Source organism: Aquarana catesbeiana, linkage group LG04 (genome assembly GCF_042186555.1).
Source record: "Aquarana catesbeiana isolate 2022-GZ linkage group LG04, ASM4218655v1, whole genome shotgun sequence".
NCBI classification, from domain to species: Eukaryota; Metazoa; Chordata; class Amphibia; order Anura; family Ranidae; genus Aquarana; species Aquarana catesbeiana.
The window spans coordinates 35,512,166-35,528,487 of record NC_133327.1 but is presented as its reverse complement, the minus strand read 5'-3'; the positions used below and the strand labels follow the sequence as shown (position 1 = coordinate 35,528,487).

Sequence of the window (16,322 nt, the reverse complement as noted above, 5' to 3'; positions counted from 1 at the left end):
CCTACACAGGAAGTGCCTCAGTTTTTTCGCCAGTGCCTTGAAGGTAATGTTCATGGCTGTTGAAGCTCTTCAAGTTTCTTCAAAGAAAATGTCCCACTGAGGATGTTTATAATCGGATCCCTTCGGATGGCTTACTAAGCTAAAGTGGATGGTACCCGAACCTCAGCTCAAGAACGAGGTGTTGCTTGTAATGTGTCCTTTTTAGGCGCTGGACCCTTGTTAAAATTGGTATTCCTGATCAATCTTGCCCAAGGAAACCATAAAGGGTGCTTTACAGGTCCAGGGGTGTGGACCCCAATATGGGGGACCCGGTCCCTGAAGGTCCCTAGAGGCGCTACCCGCCGTGATGGGGGAAGATCGGGCTTGGCAAGACAGGCCCTGCTGCTTGGGATGGTGAGTACTCCCTTTGGGGGCTTTTTTTATATATATACACACATGTGAATATATGTATTTCCCCTTGTAAAACTGCTAGTGTAACCTTGAGCTGTGCTAGGATTATAGAGGCCGGTTTGGCGCGCATTTTAAAAAATTTTTTGCGTGCGCACACGCCACTGACGTGCGAGTGCGCCGCCGGTGTGCGCATGCGCTATGCGGGTCGCTAATCGCTGATGCGCACGCTCGCTCTCATACTAGTGCTTTTAAAGCAGGGAGCTCTGGCGTGCGCATGGAGGAGGCAGAGCGAATGGTGGGCAAGTGAGCCTGGTGGTCTTGGACACAGCGGTGTCAGGTTTAAACTAGTTATAGTTTGTGGGGAGTACTCCTGTTTAGTTTCCTCGTGTGTAAGCAATGTCTTCCAAAAAACGAGGAGCAGGGAACAAGGCAAGCACAGGGTTAAGAGTCCCTCCACGAATAACAGGAGACCAACCCCATGCTGATGCAGCCTCAGTTTCTTCTGAAGGACCTGCAGCTTCTGACCTGGCTGAGCCATTGCACTTGTCAGGCATAGTAGCCACTACCAATGTACCTGCCTCAGCTTATGTTACAAAGGATGATTTGGCATCTGCCTTAGCGGGTCTTGAAGGCAAGATAGCTAGCATGATTGCCTCTGTAACACAGGGGGGAAGGAAGCGCAATAGATCTCCCTCCCCCGGGCCCGGGCCAAGTGGTGAGTCACTAGAGCCCCAGGATTCTTATAGCCATATGGGTCCAGGTAACCTGGAACCAGAATGGGCAGAGGATCCAGAGGAGGTGGTCATGAAGGACCAGGAGGTAGGAGAGGCTGAAGATTCCTTGGCGGAGGATTCTGGCTCTAAGGAGCCAATTTCAGCCTCCCATTGCCAGCAATTGTTTATCCAATCTCTAATGGAGATGGTACGAATTGCATTTAAGTTACCCCCGGTTCAGGAGTCTGCACTCACTTGTTCCACTCTGGGATCTTTGCGACATAAGCAAATCTCCCAAGCCTTTCCCTTGCATCCGTTACGGGAGCAGTTGATTTATGCAGACTGGGAGCATCCTGACAGGATATACTTACCTCCCAAAAGGTTTTCTGTTTTGTACCCTATGGAGAAGAAGTTCAGGAAGAAATAGAGCACACCTTTGGTAGACGCTGCCATATCTTCCGTGAATAAAAACTTAACCTGTCCAGTGGATAATGCCCAGGTGTTCAAGGATCCGGCTGATAAAAAGCCTTATTGAAGGCCTCCTTCTCGGTTGCCAGTGCAGCAGTTCAGCCTGCTATTGCAGCTATTGGGATTTTTCAATCCCTAAAAGATCGCTTTAAGAAGATAGTAAAAAGTATTCCTTGCCAGGGGGAATATGCTGAAGAGCTATCAGAGATCCCTCATGCCTTGTGTTTTGCGGTAGACGCTTTAAAGGACTCAATTCAACAGATGTCTCATTTTGCGTTATTATCAGTTCATATGCGCAGAGTATTGTGGCTAAAGATCTGGTCTGCTGAGACACCATGTAAAAGGCTACTTGCCGCCTTTCCATTTCATGAAGAAGGCCTGTTTGGCGATGATCTGGATAAATATATCCAAAAGATCTCTGGAGGAAAGAGCGCTCTGCTTCCTATTAAAAAGAAGGGGAAGCAGCCCTCTTATAAAATTCCTAATCCCCCAGGGCCTGGTACCTCTTCCCCTAAACGGTATCGACGGCCTCAGCCGTCTGGGTTTAAAAGACCACAGGGTCAGAAAAAACCCTGGACCCAAAAGCCACCCAAGCCTAACTCCAAGTCTACCTTGTGAAGGGGCACTCCCGCTCTCACGGGGGGGGGGGGGGGGGGGGGGGGCAGGCTTTGGCTGTTTGGGGAGGCCTGGGAGGAACTGGTTCAAGACAGATGGGTCATTTCCACTGTAAAGAACGGTTACAGAATAGAGTGCCTTCACGGTTTACAAAGTGGCTGGCCAGTCTCATTCTGAGATCTCACATCCACCTGGTAAAAGCTGGTGAACGTATGAACTGAAGACCAAACGGCTGCTTTGCAAATTTATTTTTAATAAATTTGCAAAGATTTCAAACAAACTTCTATCACGTTGTCATTATGGGGTATTGTTTCTAAAATTGTGAGGAAAATAATTTAATCCATTTTGGAATAAAGCTGTAACATAACAAAATGTGGAAAAAGTGAAGCGCTGTGAATACTTTTCGGATGCACTATATGACAAGGTCTCTGAGGATAAACATGCTCAGTCTCAAATACAATAGGGTCTGAGGATAAACTTGGTATAGATGGTACTTTTTAGAGTAAACATGGTATAGTTGTAAGATGTGAAGATAAACAAGGAAGAGTCTTAAAATGAACATGGAAGGGTCTGGGAAAAAATAAAAAATACTGCATGGTCAAACCTTAAACATAGTAGGGTGTAAGGATGAACATAGTACAGACTAAAGATGGTAGAGTCTTAGGGTAAACATGGAACAATTTATGAATAAACACTGTATTGTTTAGGGACAAACCTTGTACGGTCTAAGGGTAATCATGATGCGGTCTTAGGACAACCACGGTATGATGATAAAAACGGTAGGGTCTAAAAATGAACATGGCAGGGGTCTGAGAATAACCACTGCAGGCCTGGGGACAAAACCAGTAGGCTTGGAGGTTAAACATAAAAGGGTCTGAGGATAAACATGGTATGCTCTTAGGATAACCAAGGCAGGGTCTGACAAATACTGTAAGCTCTCAGTATTAAAGCTGAATTCCAAGAATTGAGCTCCTTTGTAAAAATTGAAAGCATACTATGAGTTAAGTCCAAGGAGGTGCATGACACCTCCTAGACTTATCTTTATTATGTACATCGGATAGGTTAATAGCACTACTGGAAGATGGCTATCGCTGTAGTTCCAGGAGACCAATGCTGATTCTTCTGGCCTCAGCATCTTCAACAGTAGAGTCGCTGTAGCTCTTAGGGCCGCCCCTTCCCTCCTCCTGCACAATCACAGAAACCTTGGTATTATGTAAACACATTAAAAAAATACAAAGGCTTCTGTGAATGGGCAGCAGGGAGGAGGGATGGGCATAGCTGCTCTATGTGCCTCTCTCCTCTCAGTGGAGTGTCTCTCCAGCAAAGCAATAAACTTGTCAGGTGTAAATAGGGAGAAGTCCGGAAGACCTCACAAACCTCACTGTACTTAACTCATAGTGTGCCTTCGCTGTTTACAAAGTGGCTGAATTCCTGGAATTCAGCTTTAACATGGTAGGTTCTGAGAACCATGGCAGGGTCCCAGAGTATGTAGAGTCTGAGGATAAATATAGTACAGTCTAAGGATAACCATAGTAGGGTCTGAGAGGGTCTAATGATGGGAAGAACTTGTAGTTTTGGTTGAGTGGCCAGTTATTGCTCACTAGATCTAGGGAAGAAGACATTGTTAGGTGTCTGGATTCTATGTTGGACTCAACACCCCACACAGTCCAACATAGGCCAGTGAATTAAATCTCACCAGATGTGTATTACTGTGTTAGAGCATTTAACAGTGCCAAATACATATTAAATAGATCTATTTACAGGTGGCAGAGTGATGTTAGTAAGACATACATACAACTCTACACACCAACCTGACCACTGTCTCTCCAGCAGAGGGCGCTGGCCGAATGAAAATATTCTCTGGAGTCTAGTGGGAAATAAAATACCAATTAAGAACGATGCGGACTTGAATTCTCTACCGACATTATGTGATCCGTGACAGATAATCTGTGTGACTCGCCAAGAGTTGCAAAACTACAAGTCTTAGTATGTCATACTGACAACTTAAAGCAACCTGACACTCCTGGAAAAAAAGGATGAAGTTCATAAAGAGACTAAGTGGGTATAAGTGTTGTTTATAGCATTAGTGTTTTAGGTTGCAATCCCATGAGAGGCTTAGTCTGAATGGAGTTTGCATGTTCTCCCACTTTAATGGGTCAATGAGACTCAACTGTGAACTCCACTAGGGCACAGACTGCTACGCTGGATATGTGTAACAAACAAGCACCAAGCAACATGTAGTGTAAATGTTTCACCAGCAGAGGGAGGCAATGCAGCACAATTAAATGGTCTCTGCTATAATATACTATAATGAGCAATACTCAGGATTTGTTCGCTGGCGTTGTGATAAAATTACTGCACCCTCACTGTGTACTTTGTGTGAAAGTACTGCATTAGAGCTTTAAGCTCTGGGACCTTGACTCAACTGTCACCATGGACACCATCTGCATGGAGTTTGTACAATCTCAGTGTGTTTGCACGACCTTCCTTTAGGTGGCCAAAAATCTATCGGTATGACAGCTTGATGGAAGCAACATTTCTGTATTAGGACTGAACTGCACAGACCTCTAGATGTGGTCATGCTATCTGGTTATTCCAACCCCCTGAGGTCAGTGTGCATTGGCACAGGACTCAGAAGATTGTGGTGTTCTGTCGGGAAGTGCCCCCCATCGAATAGTGCCCACGCATGCGCAGGACAGAGCCGCACTTCAGCTGATTTGCCGATCAGCTGGAGTGATGTGACCAGAGAGCAATCGCACATCGTAGGAGGCATCTCTAGATGGGAGATACCATTTCACGGCCACAATTGAAACCTATACAAACAGTGGGGGGAGACCGTAGTTCTCACACTGTGCCTCGCTGTTGCGGGTCATGTGGTGATGGTCCAGTTTTGGTCCATGGTTACAGTGTGCTGATGGTCCAGTTTTGTCTGTGTTGCAGGGCGGGTTTGCTGTGTTGAACGGCCAGTTTTGCCTGTGTGAAAGGGTGGGTTGCAACACAGACAAAACCAGCTCTTCAACACAACCACTAGCCGCCCTCCAGCAGCAGCGGCACAATCTGAAAACTACGACCTCCCCCGCTGTTTGTATAGGTTTAAGCTGTGCCTGTGAAATGGTATCTCTCATCCTATGATATGTGCATGAGCCCTGGTTACATCAGCCCAGCTGATCGGCAAATCCGCCGCTGTGCTGTTCCGTACGGCGCATGCTCGGTACATACCGGGCACTATTCAATGGGGGGCACTTCTCGACAAAACAGGGGCAATCAATGTAGTAGTGCTAATTACTACTGAGATTGTCAGCTTCCACAGCAATTAGTCAAATATAAGATATACTGTACATACTTACTTGTCAAGCCTGCATTTAAGATCATACGTTCAGCTTTAAGGTAAGGCAGGCCATAGATGGCGCAAATTTGTTTCCTGCAACCATGGGCTGCAGGAAAGAAATTTGCATGATTCCCCCTATCAACACAGACAATGCTGACAGCGGAATCCCTCCTGCTGCGCAACTGTCTGCTCCTGGCGGAGATGGCTCCCCCCACACCTCCCCCTGGAGAAGACAGGGATTACTGCTAGCGGCTAAAGCAACCGCTAGCGATACTCGCAAGTGAATCCACCAGGCTGGTTGTACCCAGATCAACTTGGTACAGTCAGCCTGTCCACACACGGTTCGCATCTCGGTTGGTTCAGCAGGGAGATTCGATCCGTCTATGGCCGGCGTAAAGTCAGGAGTGTTTGAGCGTAAAGCTTATGAAGATAGGAAGGTACATTAAAATTCCCCAGGGGCAGGCAGTGATGTGATTGGTTCTAAAGATTCTGTAAATCATTCCATAATAAGCATTCAGTGTATAAAGAAGGGAAATCATTCTGGGAATTCATCCCTCCAAGAAAACCCTTCCAAAATGCCACCAGGCTTCTGTGCCCCCAAGCGACTGTTATCGTTTCTTCAGTTCAAAGGATGGAGTGCAGCACTGTGTCCCCAAACTTACATCGCAGCTTGTCCAGGATCTTCCCACCACACATGGTCGCCAAGATGGCTTTCACTGAGAAGACGGTCAGTTTCCCATGACCCTCACTGCAAGAAACATGGACAGGGCATTGTTAGTGGAGAGATCAACTTCCAGCACAACATTTCCCAAACTTTATGGATATGTATTAATGTTCTGACATCAGTTTAAATAAACATTAGTAACAAAGTGCGAAAATGGGAGTTTTAAGATGCCAAATTAATTGAAACAAAATCAAAAATAACAAAATTTTATTAAACATTAAAAAATGTTAACATCGACATATGAACATTCATAGGGTCGTAGATCATGGGATTTTCAGCTTTAATACCATGTACTATGATCGTATGAATGTTCATATGTCGATTTTAACATTTTTTTATGTTTATTTAATAAAATTTTGTTATTTTTGATTTTGTTTCAATTGATTAATTTGGCACTTTAATACTCCCATTTTCACACTTTATTACTAATGTTTCTACCATGGGGAGGTGGTGCCTTCTAATGAGACCCCTCATCCTTAGATAAAAAAACGTATCAGTTTAAATAAACTGTGCATTTTAGACTTCCACCAAAATGTTCAGTTAGGAAGTATCAATGTTACCTACAGTAGGTGTGCAGTCAATTTTCAGTGTTAGAGGAACTGCAGTCTGCTCACATAATTTGTAAAAAAAACATCTTTGCCATTCTGAAGCTTCCCTCCAACCACTTTGCATATTATTTTATATAGACTGCGATTCTGTACTTGCCAAATATGCTGCAGAAATCTCTCTCCACTGAGTCTGGCTGCATCCATTTTAACTGTGGGCAGCTGAAGCTGCTGCCTGTTCACTTCCTGGATTTACACAGACACACAGAGGCACACCTCTAGCTCTGCAGCTCTGATTGGCCCTCCTATGACTTATCCCCCCTCCCTTCCTGGCAAACTCTCATGAGAGTGAGAGAGAGAGAGAGCTGTGCATGATGTCATAAGCCTAGGCTAATGACCAGACAAGAAACAGGAAGTGGGCTGTATAAGGTATTTACTGGCAGAAAAAAAAATGTTTTACTATCCAAAGTTAAAACAACAAGGGCAGAAGATTTAATAGATGGAAAGATGAAAAGATGATTGAAGGTCCGCTTTAAACTTAAACTTAAAGTGGAATTTTAGGCCAAGTAATTAACCACTTGCCTACTGGGCACTTTTACGCCCTTCTGCCTAGGCCAATTTTCAGCGCTGTCACACATTGAATGACAATTGCGCGGTCATGCAACCCTGTACCAAAGCAACATTTTTGTATTTTTTTTTTAGACAGATAGAGCCTTCATTTGCTGGTGTTTAATCACCACTGGGTTTTTGTTTTGTTTTGCTAAACATACAAAAAAATTTTGCAAAAAAAATAAATTTTTTTTCTAAGTTTCTGTTATAAAATTTTGTAAAGAAGTAATTTTTCCCCTTCACTCATGTGCACTGATAAGCTGCGCTGATGGACACTGATAGTCATGGATGAGGAGGCACTGGCAGGTACCACTGGTGGGCACTGATTGGCAGCACTGGTGATCATCGATGGGGCTGTACCGATCATCAGGACACTGATGATCAGTGCCACGATTGTCAGTGCAGATGTCTCCGCTAAGGAATACTGCTTACCGACTCTCCTCTCCTCACGCGTGGTCAGATGGAGGAGAACAAAGCTGATAACCGGCATTTCCTACATCAGAGGCTCTTTACCGTGATCGCTGATGCGCTGTGTCCCAGGGACACATCGCACAACCGGTCGCCACGCTGCGTGCCCCCGCCGGTGCACATGCGTGGCAAGAATAAAAGGACGTCAATATGACATCCTCCCAGAACAAGAGAGCTCCCGCCCGCCATATAGTGAAATGACGGACGCAGTTAAAAACGGGTGAACAGGCAGGATTTTTAATGCAGAAGAGATATGCTTTGTCTCTTCTGCATTAAAACGACTTACCTGCCTGTCTACCCTTGTACAGTGAGCCGTGCATGCTCAGCTCACTCTAAAAATTTGGCAATGCTGAATCTGACTGAACTCCTGTGCATGTGCGGGCATGACGTCATACCCGACCGGCCAATTACAGCGGCCAGCAATTGGGACCTGGAAGCTGACCGCACGAAGATATCAGCGACCGGGCGGGGAGCTCGAGGACACCGCATCGCTGGAGCTAAGGTGACAATTGCTCTGCTTTAACTGTTAAAAACCTTATTTCTCATAAATCATTATTTTACCTCAGTGTTATTTTATTACCACCTCAAGGGGCTTTTGTTCCCGTTTCCTCAACAGACACCAGAAGTTCAACTGAAATCGCATACACAGAGAATCAGTTAGGTAGTCGTTGTACTAATAAACTCTATTTTTATTGTCTTACCATCGCTTTCCTATTACAGCAGTTGTGCAGTGAAATAAATATAACTAAGCAGCCCAATAGGCACCAAAGTTAGCCGGCAATGATCGCACAATTTATTTCTTTTTAAAAGACAGGCTGGTTGTACTGAAGTCAAATCGATGGATCGACCAGTACAACCAGCCTGCCCATAGATGTATCAAAATTTGGCTGGTCCCTGCTGAACCGGCCAAATTTCCATCCATTTATGGCTGGTCTTACCTGACATACACAGAGATGATAAAGCGGATGAGATTGGGGGTGGGTACAAACAATACCCGGCACCCTTACCTGTCATAGGCAGCAATCATGAAATTGAGCAGAAGGCTGATGGACTGGTCCACGCTGATCTGATGAGTAGATGGAAGGCGTTTGTTTAGCTGGTAGTAGATGGACGATATGATGGTCTCAAGTCGGGATACGTTGATCTCGGTGTTGTGATCTAGCGTGTTAAGGCCATTGTCTCGGAAGGCTTCTATCATGTTCCAGATATCAACCAGATGAACTGAAAAATCAAACAATAAAGAGGTCCTGTTACCACCTTAGAAGCTGCATTAGTGAGAATACCAACATTTCTCCAACTGGAAAACTAATCAAAATTTCCAGGAGCAAATTTACAGAGATTAAGAATTTTCTAATATATAAAATGGCAGATAGGTTGAGTTGAAAGGATTTAGCACTTTAAGTGATGCTATGCTGCATACCATTTTGTCTACCCTTGTGCCCCCCTCCATCACCTACTACTACTACTACTTTTCCAGCTTGACCCAATGTAACTATGTATATACCATACCTGTGGGATCCCCTTGGAAGCTGAGGATCACTGTAGTAGGCACCGCTCCGCCAGTGATGTCCACTAGCTTCTGGGCCCTATGCTGAGCAGTTGCCCTGCTTATTAATAAACACAGAAGGGGCGTTCGTTTGGCATGGGCACCATTTACAGAACACGTTACAATTTCTCAATGATAGCAAAGTGTTCTCTGATTGGAGGAGGTGGAGCGGCAGAGTGGTAATGCCATGATCTACACTACGTCCAATCAGGGAACACTTTTCAAAGAACATTTTCCATTTTCTCAATGAATGCAAAGTGTTCTCCGATTGGACATGTTGTCATGATCTCCACACTCTGCTGCTCCACCTCCTCCAATCAGAGAACACTTTGCATTCGTTGAGAAAATGGAAAATGTTCTTTGAATAGTGCCTAAGCCAAGTGGGTGACCTCCTGTGTTCAGTAAACAGATGTGCAGCCACTTGTCACGGGACCCAGAAGCTAGCGTGGTGGTGTCTATTACAGTAATTTACAGCAGGATCCCACAGATACTGCGCCAGTGCTGTGTCTTGGCCCAGGCCTAGGTCAGCAATTTGCAGGGGGTGGCAAAGAAGCCTCCCCCCCACATGTGCATTTCCCGCACCATATCACAATCGCACTCAGTTCATGCAAACTGATGCGGGCGTGTTAAAATAATGACACCACAAAAGCGGTTTACAAAATGCAGTGCGATTATTTTAGGTTGATTAAAGTTATCCAAGTTATTAAACACATCATCATGTCAGTTTCATGATGGAGTGATTGATGTGTGCTAATGTACAAAAAGGAAGGGGTGGAGCCTAAAGAGGAAGGGGTGGGGTTTACCGATGATAGGGCGGGTCTTAAACAGGAATGTGTGTGGCCTTGACAGGAAGGGTGGGTCCTATTTAAAATTAGGGGGTGCATGAGTTTAGTCAGGCCTAGGGCAGCACAAAACCTAAATACACCACTGTATGGCACATACATACTTACACTGGTGCAAGATGAACCAAAAATTGTCAGTTTTTCAAAAAAGTCTTGAGTTTGAGATACAGAGAGATTATATATATATATATATATATATATATATATATATATATATATATATATATATATATATACATACATACATATATACACACACATTATACATGTGGTGTGATCAGGCTCTGACTTTGCTGTAAAGTCAACATTTGCTTATAACTGCAGCTGCCTACTCTTCTGTTTCCTGACCATATTTCACAGAAGGCAGCCTGGGCTTCTGCATTGTTCCCATCATATAACAAAATTGCTCAGGTTTGTGAAATCCATATTTTTTGCTAGAAAATTACTTAGAGCCCCCAAACATTATACATATATATATATTTTTTAGCAGAGACCCTCGAGAATAAAATGGCGATCGTTGCAATATTTTATGTCACACGGCATTTGCGCAGCAGTCTTATACACGCAATTTTTTGGGAAAAAAGACACTTTTATGACTTAAAAAGAAACAGTAAAGTTAGCCCAATTTTTATATAATGTGGAAGATAATGTTATGCTCAGCAAATAGATACCAAACATGTCATGCTTTGAAATTGTGCACACTCGTGGAATGGCGACAAACTACGGTACCTAAAAATCTCCATTGGCGACGCGTAAAAAAAAATTTAACGGTTACCAGGCTAGAGCTACAGAGAAGGTCCTTTGCTAGAATTATTGCTCTCACTCTGATGATCGTGGCGATACCTCACATGTATGATTTGAACGCCGTTTACATTTGCGGGCGCGACTTACGTATGCATTTTCTTTGCTGCGCAAGCTCACGGGGACGCTTTTAAAAATGTTTTTTCTTTTAATTAATTTATTTTTTTTACATTGTCCCTTTAAAAAAAAAAAAAATAAAAAAAATTCTGATCACTTTTATTGCTGTCACAAGGAATGTAAACATCCCTTGTGACAGTAATAGGTGGTGACAGGTACTCTTTATGGAAGGATCGGGGATCTCAAAGACCCCAAAACGCTCCTTTGCACTTAAAAGTATTCAGATTACCAAAATCAGCGATAATGAATACTGTCATTTTTTTAAAATCGGCGCCATTGGCAGCTGAGTAAACTGGAAGTGACGTTGTGACGTTGCTTCTGGGATTTTACATCGGAGACCCAATCAAAGCCAAATCCGGCTTTGTTCGGGTCTCAGCCTAGGCGGAAGACGCGCCGGCTGGTGGCTTGGGTCTCCCGGTGGGACGGTTTAACCCCTTCAAGCCATGAATGCAAATTTGCGTACGGTCGGCATGAAGGGGTTAAAAAAGGCAAATAAGGCCAAGCCAAAGCTTTGTCGATAAATGTGGACAGCTCATAAATCTTATCACTTCAGCAAAATACATTGCAGTCAGTGAGGAAGGCTAAATTAAAAAGTTCATTACAGCTGATAAAACCTTAACAGCTCAGCTATCCTGGACTTGTCCTTTTGCCAAAAAAAGACACCTCCATAACTGAGAAAATGATGTCAGAGATTAGAGCTGGCCATACATTATACAAATTTCTTGTACAGTTTTCCTTTGTTGAATTAATATCATATGGTTTTGGTAAATCTAAACACTTTCCAATCTGTATGCAAATCAGGCAGACACTTGCACTACATAGTTTGAAATTGAATACCAAAATTGTATAGTGTATGGCCAGAAACACTAATGTTAACCCTAACCATTTGTTCACTAACAACGTCACTGATCATAATGTCAGCGCTCTGAGATTTTTATCAACAAATCCACAGGATCACTAAGGGTTACAGTGCCTTGAAAAAAGTATTCATACCCCTTGAAATTTTTCACATTTCATGTTACAACCAAAAACGTAAATGTATTTTATTGGGATTCTATATAATAGACCAACACAAAGTGGCACATAATTGTGAAGTGATAGGAAAATTATAAATGCTTTTCAATTTTTTTTTTCAAATAAATATGTGCAATTTTCAAGTCTTGCCACAGATTCTCAATTAGATTTGTGTCTGGACTTTGACTGGGCCATTCTAACACATGAATATGCTTTGATCTAAACCATTCCATTGTAGCTCTGGTTGTATGCTTATGGAAAATGTCAAGGGGTGTGAATACTTTTTCAAGGCACTGCATGGATGGCATTGAGGTTGACTTTGTTTATAAACAAAGCCACCGATTACCACTTTAGAACAGGGTGATCACACGTGTTAAAAAACAAAGCCATTATCATTTCTTTTAAGCAAGCCTAAGCAATTCACATGGTGAAACTTGAGGCCGATTTGAACCGTTAATGGGCAGGCTAAATGTACCAAGTTGATCAATCCATCAAGTTGGGTACAACCAGATCTGCCAGATCCTCTTACAACTATCGGCTGCTATAACCACTAGCAATAATCGCAGTCTTCTCCCAGGGGGAACGGCTCCCTGCACCCCCCGCTGGGAGAAGACAATGGCTCCGCAGGAGGCATTCCTCCCCCAACACTGTCTGTGTTGATGGGGGAATCAAGCTAATTTCTTTCCTGCAACCACGGGTTGCAGGAAAGAAATTTGCTCCGTGTGTGGCTGGCCTAAGTTCATATAGATTTCAAAAACGATAAAATTGGTAATTTTTCAATGAAATCAATTTTGCGGAAACCACTCCACTCTTCTCCAATGACATCACTTACCACAGACTCTGTGCCACTGCCGACTCCTACCCATGCCCTGGATTGTTACAACTCTCTCCTTGCCGTAAGCCCACCTAGGTATCCCCCCCCCCCCACATATGATCTTACAGAGCACAGAAAAGCCAGATTTTAAAGTGGAACTAAACACATTAAATTAACATCAAATTCCCCCAAAACAGTTACATTCAAGGCATGCCGCGAATGCTGTCACAGTTGCTTGTGCTCTCAACCGAACTGTCAAGCCATCAAATTGGCCATCATAACTGATCTCATGTGCAGCACCATGGCAATCACAGATCAAACAGAAACTAAAAAATGGCAGCTTCCTTGGCTGTAAAGGATTGGAGTGTTGAGTTCCACTTTAAAGTGGTTCTAAAGCCAAGATATTTTTTTCCTTAATGCATTAAAGTAAAACGTGTCCTAATAGTTGTATCCCCCCCTTAACTTCCTATATACATACCTGAGTTCTATCTTGATCTGTTGCTGTGTCGAACTGCAGTTGCACTGTTCTGTGTTCCTCTCCTCACAGGACACAGAGGCAGCAACAGGAGCCATTGGCTCCTGCTGCTCTCAATCAAATCCCGTGAGGAGGCAACAGGGGTGGGGGAATGGGGGGGTGGGGGGGGGGGCGAGCCACCCTGTGTGTGTCTATAGATGCACACATCCCCGCTCGTGAGGGAGCCCCACAGGTGTGCCCCCATAGCAAGCGGTTTGCTATGGGGACACACACCGAAGAGGAGGCGCCAAGTTTGCCGGCAGGGGACCCCAGAAGAGGAGGTTCACCATTGCACAGAGCAGGTAAGTATTAATTATGTTTATTTATTTTTTTTTTAATTATCCTTTACAACCAGTTTACCTTTCATGTGACACTTTGCAACTCAATAGACAGGTTTTAGGTCTTGGTTTACATTTCATGGCTTTAGCAAGAATACAGAGGTAAAATGTTCTTTGTTTTAACTCTCAAATATATTTTTTACCCTTTTTAGTTAATCAGAAAAGATCCCCAGCAGCAACTAAATCAGACACTTACGATTGCACCTCTTCTGTACAAAACGGAGTTTGCACGCCGTGCGGTATGTTGACAGGCGAATCACATCAAAATTCTGCGCCCCTAATATAAACAGACAGATATTAATAGAAAATGGTAACTGTCAATTTCCCCCCATCATTACCAACTGCCACTTAACCGGTTCCCCACCAGCTCACGCAGATATACAGCTGTCAGAATGGCTCTCCTGGGCGAAATCCTGTATATATACGGCTTTGCCCAGGAGAGCCACCAGAGGGCATGTGAGCACCGCTGGAGGCACGTGCGCGCTGCACAGCAGGGGACCCGATGCGTGTGGCCGGCGAGCACGAGAGCCAGCACAGGGATTTGTGTTTTTGAGCATCGTGTGCAGGAGAGCCAGCACGGGGATTTGTGTGTGTATATGTGCTGTCAGAGAAGAGAAGACAGATTGTGTGTTCCTACAAAGTAGTGACAGCGATCTGTCATCTCTCCTAGTTAGTCCCATCCCCCTACAGTTAGAACACAGTGAGGGAACACACAGTTAACCCCTTGATCTCCCCCTAGTGTTAACCCCTTCCCTGACAGTGACATTTATACAGTAATCAGTGCATATTTATAGCACTGATCGCTCTATAAATGTCAATGGTTTCAAAAATGTGTCAAAGGTCTCTGATCTGTTCGTCGCAATACTGCTAAAAATCGCAGATCACTGCCGTTACTAGTAAAAAAATAAAAATAAATAAAAACGGCATAAATCTGTCCCATAGTTTGTAGATGCTATAACGCGTAGGGCTGAGCGACGATGCAATGCACCGCCCGTGCCCCTGGAAGACGTAATTTGCTTACGAAACGCCACGCAGGGCTGAGCGATGTTATCGCGTCACCTCCCACCGATGTTGTGATACCAGTAGGACGGGCTGTCTGTGAGCATCCGGCCGGTGCCACAGACTGTTTCTCCAAGAACACTTATTTTCGATTTTACATGTGAGTGTATATTTCATTTGTTTTAATAAAGCCTTAAGATTTTACACTATTGGAGCCCCCTCCTTCTCTTTTTATATGGCTACATCAATCCGCTGAGAGCCAGGTTTTCCATGGACCTATCCATCCATACTAAGGTCCCTGATGTCCCATCCCAGCTATCCATCTCGGCTTTATGGTGGTCCGGAGTAATAAGATTCAACTGCTCACTCAGACCCTCTGTAACGGGGGGTCATGGGTTTCTGGTAAGCGGCCAGTCACTCTACATATGGTGGTGGACCCAAGCACTTGTGTTTTTATACAACTGGACTCTCACTTGATTTAACATCATACTCGGGTGTTCACATTTGGACTATCACTAATTATTATTATTTATTTTATTTTATTGCTGCACAATATATCGTAGCTTTGATGCTAGTTTATTGCTTTATTGCACATGTTTCATTCATATGTTATATGGCCATACATATATTTGAACTTAGTTTGAAGGTGATGTTTCATCACCTTTACACTCATTTGTTTGCCACTAGCGCGAGTTTAAAGTTTTATTAATATAACGTTTGTGCAAACCAATTAATATACGCTTATTGTGATTTTTTTTTTACCAAAAATATGTAGAACAATACATATCAGCCTAAACTGATGAAGAAATTTGTTGTTTTGGGGGAAATTTATTATAGCAAAAAATATTGTTTTTTTTCAAAATTGACACTCTTTTTTTTGTTTATAGCGCAAAAAATAAAAACCGCAGAGGTGATCAAATACCACCAAAAAAAAGCTCTATTTGTGGGGAAAAAAAGGACGCAAATTTTGTTGCACGGCCGCGCAATTGTCAGTTAAAGCGACGCAGTACCGTATTGTAAAAAGTGCTCTGGTCAGGAAGGGGGTAAAATCTTCTGGGGTTGAAGTGGGTTGGGTTGCTCACAGTCCCCGAGATCTCACTGCCATTGAAGGATCAATAGAACAATGGAAAGTGCTAACAAAGAAGTTTACTGCAGCAACCAGTCAGCACCCAGCTGTCAATCTTGCAGTATAAATAAAAAAAGGATTCTGATAGGCTGCTATGAGCAATATGACATTTCTTGTTAGTGCTTACTTCACACATAAGTCCTCAGCCGGCCTATTCATAAGGTAAAGTAAAATGCAGTATCTGTATCTGTAGCACTATGAAAAACTGGCCTTATTTTTTATTCAGTTAAAGCGGAACTAAACCCTCCTATCCTTTACAGCCAAGGAAGTGGCCATCTTAGCCTCTGTTTGATCTGCAGGTGCTATTGTGCTGTACATGTGATCACTTATGACTCCAACCATTTGTTGGCT

The 16,322-nt window shown here is 43.6% G+C and overlaps 1 protein-coding gene across 8 annotated transcripts in view; it reads right to left on the bottom strand.

Moving 5' to 3' along the window:
* The window catches only part of DTNB (dystrobrevin beta), a 235,251-nt gene that overhangs the window by 155,752 nt on the left and 63,177 nt on the right, over window positions 1-16,322 (bottom strand). For all 8 annotated transcript variants that reach the window (XM_073625026.1, XM_073625024.1, XM_073625027.1 and 5 more), the window contains 3 exons: window positions 14,043-14,123; window positions 8,868-9,081; window positions 6,177-6,262 (listed from right to left, as the gene is read on the bottom strand). In XM_073625026.1, the coding sequence (XP_073481127.1) occupies window positions 6,177-6,262; window positions 8,868-9,081; window positions 14,043-14,123 (381 nt within the window). The remainder of the gene's footprint in view (window positions 1-6,176; window positions 6,263-8,867; window positions 9,082-14,042; window positions 14,124-16,322) is intronic.